This window comes from Embiotoca jacksoni, unplaced genomic scaffold, assembly GCF_022577435.1.
Source record: "Embiotoca jacksoni isolate LCO1_2020_lvr unplaced genomic scaffold, fEmbJac1.0.p SCAF_87, whole genome shotgun sequence".
NCBI classification, from domain to species: domain Eukaryota; kingdom Metazoa; phylum Chordata; class Actinopteri; family Embiotocidae; genus Embiotoca; species Embiotoca jacksoni.
In genome coordinates, this window is record NW_027185444.1 from 500,742 (window position 1) to 504,471 (window position 3,730).

General features: G+C 44.7%; 1 protein-coding gene across 1 annotated transcript; it reads left to right on the forward strand.

Annotated features, from left to right (window-relative positions):
* The first annotated feature begins 445 nt into the window (after nucleotides 1-445).
* On the forward strand, nucleotides 446-3,509 carry znf503 (zinc finger protein 503). The gene is made up of 2 exons (XM_069139942.1): nucleotides 446-996; nucleotides 1,351-3,509. The coding sequence occupies exons 1-2, from the start codon at nucleotides 742-744 to the stop codon at nucleotides 2,779-2,781; spliced, it is 1,686 nt and encodes a 561-aa protein (XP_068996043.1). The 5' UTR covers nucleotides 446-741; the 3' UTR covers nucleotides 2,782-3,509.
* The last annotated feature ends 221 nt before the right edge of the window (nucleotides 3,510-3,730 follow it).

Below are 3,730 nucleotides of genomic sequence, written 5' to 3' on the forward strand. Positions count from 1 at the left end.
GTTAACATGTGAGAGTACCCACAGAAATCAGTAAAGAACCATGCACTCCTAACTTAAATAGGTATCTTAGACGAAAATGAGTGTGCCGTTAACATGATTGGAAAATGACATCAATAAACCGAGTGCACTTCACCTGTCATATACAAAACTTGATCATGTCTTTCACATTACACAAACTGAATTCATAATATTACAGTTATAAATATGTTTCGTAAATTTACGAGTTCATCTATCGTCTTCACTATTCTGCATCCTGTCGTGCTCCTAACCCCACGTATTGGTGTAAGCGTTCACAGTAACCAAGATATTTATTCCTATCTCCTCCCCCGAGCTGTCAAAATAGAGGCGCTTACAAAGAGGAGAACGTCACATCCCCTTGACCCTCCAATCACCTCAGGGTCCCATTTGATTGGAAGGCGGCAAAGGCTTTAATCTCGGACTAATTCAGATGCTTTTGAAGTGAAAATTTCTACCAGTTCTCACTTCGGGAGTACAGAGCGAGGACCTGCAGACAGACGCACACAAGGCGCAGCGCTCATGGTGCAAGACGCAGCCTCGGATCTGCGATAACCTCGCACGGTCTCCTTCCAGCTGCCGCGCCTTCCTCCTTTACATCCAGGATTACCTATTATTGAGGCATTTTACGATTCTTTTTTCTCCAGAGAGAGGCTCGTTGTTTTTTTTGATTTTCTTAATGAATCTGACGAAAGCATCGCCATTTCATTTCCTGACAATCGGGACATGATCACATCGCCCTCGGCGTCTGGTTTGAAAAATAGTGATATTTGTGTAGCGTGGGAAAGCAGCAGTTCTCGGAATAGCAGCTCAGTGGGCATCAACAAGCCTTTTCTTCACTCCGCACCTCCGTCTGATCCACTACGGCAAGCAAACCGACTTCCCATCAAGGTTTTGAAAATGCTTACCGCACGGTCGGGACACATTTTGCACCCGGAGTATCTGCAGCCTTTGCCTTCTACCCCGATTAGTCCGATAGAGGTAAGCAGAGTATTTTAAATGTATTTTAGTTATTGGTGTTTCGTGTAACAACGTTTTGGGAGCGTATTTCTGTTATTCCGGGATGTATACAGACCAACTGTGACTCCGCTGTTTAAAGCTGTTAACTCATGTATAGGGCAGTGTAAACCCTCGCAATTTGCATCTTTTAAAATAGTCAAGACTGTGGTTTTGTTCACGGAAAAGCCGTGCGTAAAATTACTGTACGTAAATTTCCGTTAAAAAAAAAAAAAAAGATCGTTCGGATTAGAAGTTGTATATTTTGTAATCGCAAAAGGAAACTGTCGATGTGCGTTTTCATAGCATTTATGAACCTCTATTTAATCTGTTTTACAGCTAGACGCCAAGAAAAGTCCGCTGGCTTTGCTGGCGCAGACCTGCTCTCAGATCGGCAAACCGGACCCACCACCCTCCTCCAAATTATCCTCCGTAACATCAAATGGATCTAGTGAGAAGGAATCTAAATCAGGCCCTTTGAAATTGAGTGACATTGGTGTGGATGACAAATCTAGCTTCAAACCTTATTCTAAACCTTCAGATAAGAAGGACTCGTCTTCGGGCGTCTCAGGCGGAGAGAAGTCTGGTTTCCGAGTGCCGAGCGCCACCTGCCAGCCATTCACACCGCGGACAGGCAGCCCCAACTCCAGCACTTCGGCCTCCCCTATGCCATCGGAGGGGAAATGTGGGGAAAGGGATGAAAAGAAAGAGTCTGATTGTAATAAAAATGGCACTACGGACGGGTCTGGCACCACTAGCCACAGTAGGATAAGCGTGAGTTGTGGTGGAATTAACGTGGAGGTCAACCAACACCAGGAGACTACGCCTGGCACTAAAACCACCTCCTCATCGGAGTCCCCATCTGTAACTTCTGTATCCTCCGCATCCGTTCTCGGGTCAGGACTTGTGGCGCCGGTTTCTCCATACAAACCGGGACAGACAGTTTTCCCCTTGCCTCCTGCTGGCATGACCTACCCAGGTAGCTTGGCTGGGGCCTATGCTGGTTACCCTCAACACTTCCTGCCCCACGGAGGGAGCTTGGTAAACGCACAGCTGGCTAGTTCACTGGGCTGCAGTAAGGCTGGATCCAGCCCCTTGGCTGGGGCTTCTCCTCCGTCCATCATGTCAGCCAGCCTGTGTAGAGACCCTTACTGCCTCAGTTACCATTGTGCCAGTCACTTAGCGGGCGCAGCCAGTGCTTCCTGCACACACGACTCTGCAGCTGTCGCTGCCGCTAACGCCCTCAAGTCCGGCTACCCACTAATGTACCCGACACACCCCATACATGGCGTTCATACCTCAGCGCCATCATTTAGCGGACACCCCCTATATCCATACGGTTTCATGCTGCCCAACGACCCTCTCCCTCATGTTTGTAATTGGGTGTCAGCGAATGGACCGTGCGACAAGCGGTTCTCCTCCTCGGAAGAGCTCCTGAATCACCTGAGGACACACACTGCTTTCACTGGAGCTGAGAAGTTGATATCTGGTTATCCCGGGTCGTCATCACTGGCCAGCGCTGCTGCAGCGGCCATGGCCTGCCATATGCACATGCCACCGTCAGGAGGCCCCGGGAGTCCCGGGACTTTGGCTCTACGGAGCCCGCATCATGCGCTAGGACTCAGCAGCCGTTACCATCCGTACTCCAAAAGTCCCCTGCCAAACCCTGGTGCCCCTGTTCCCATCCCCGCAGCCACCGGCCCTTACTACTCCCCTTATGCACTGTATGGCCAGAGACTCACCACAGCATCAGCGCTTGGATACCAGTGAGGAAAAAAAAAAAAAAAAAAGGACTTTGAAAAGTTTATAGTACTAAGAATGCAAATATAAAGACTTTTATATTAACTGCGCTAAACTTATGGACGGGATCCGTGGACTTCAACTGTATTTATTTATATGTCGGCTTTAAAGCAGGCGATAATAGCTGCAAATGGAAAATATCTGAGCAACTCAAAAAGTGCATTATGTTGAAACCGAATTCTATAGGTAAAGTGAAAACACACATATGTTAGAGTACTAATTAAAGTAGGGGTCTTCATTTCGATGTTAATTTGAAATTGCTATGATTGTATTTGTTCTTATTTAATGTCTCATCGAGAAGAAAATAATTTACATGCATGTTTGTTTCTTAAATTTAAAAAATTGTCCACATTTTAAATTGCCGTTATTTTTCAGCTGTACACCATGGAAAGAGAATTGGTATTTTTTTGTATGTATTCTGGAAAAAAATAAGAAACAATTCTGTTCCATATCTCCGTGTGCCTCATTTTATGAAGTGTTAACAATATTCATTTTAAGTTTACATGCAAATTTCCATTGAAATTAAAAAAAAAAAAAAAAAAAAAAGGGCTGTTAAATTATTGGGGTTAGGAAAACCACATTTGATCATGTCCGCTGACACAGGCCTATATATTTTCCAGGTTGTCATCGTACCAATTAATTACTGTATGAAGACAATTTTTTTTTTTTTTACTATTTGCTCTTAAAATTTGCCTTTCTTTCTTTGTCTTTTTATTTCACTACAGTATTAGTCAAACTCTTGAGAAGCTTTAACGGTGAGGTGAAATGCAACTTGAATGAAAGTGGAAATTAGTTCTGTGTGTGTGTGTGTGTGTGTGTGTGTGTGTGTGTGTGTGTGTGTGTGTGTAAACAAAGTTAAACCGGCTTTATAAAGTAAATTTGTGTTAGAGAATTTAGTTTGCTGGTAGGTGAACTTTGT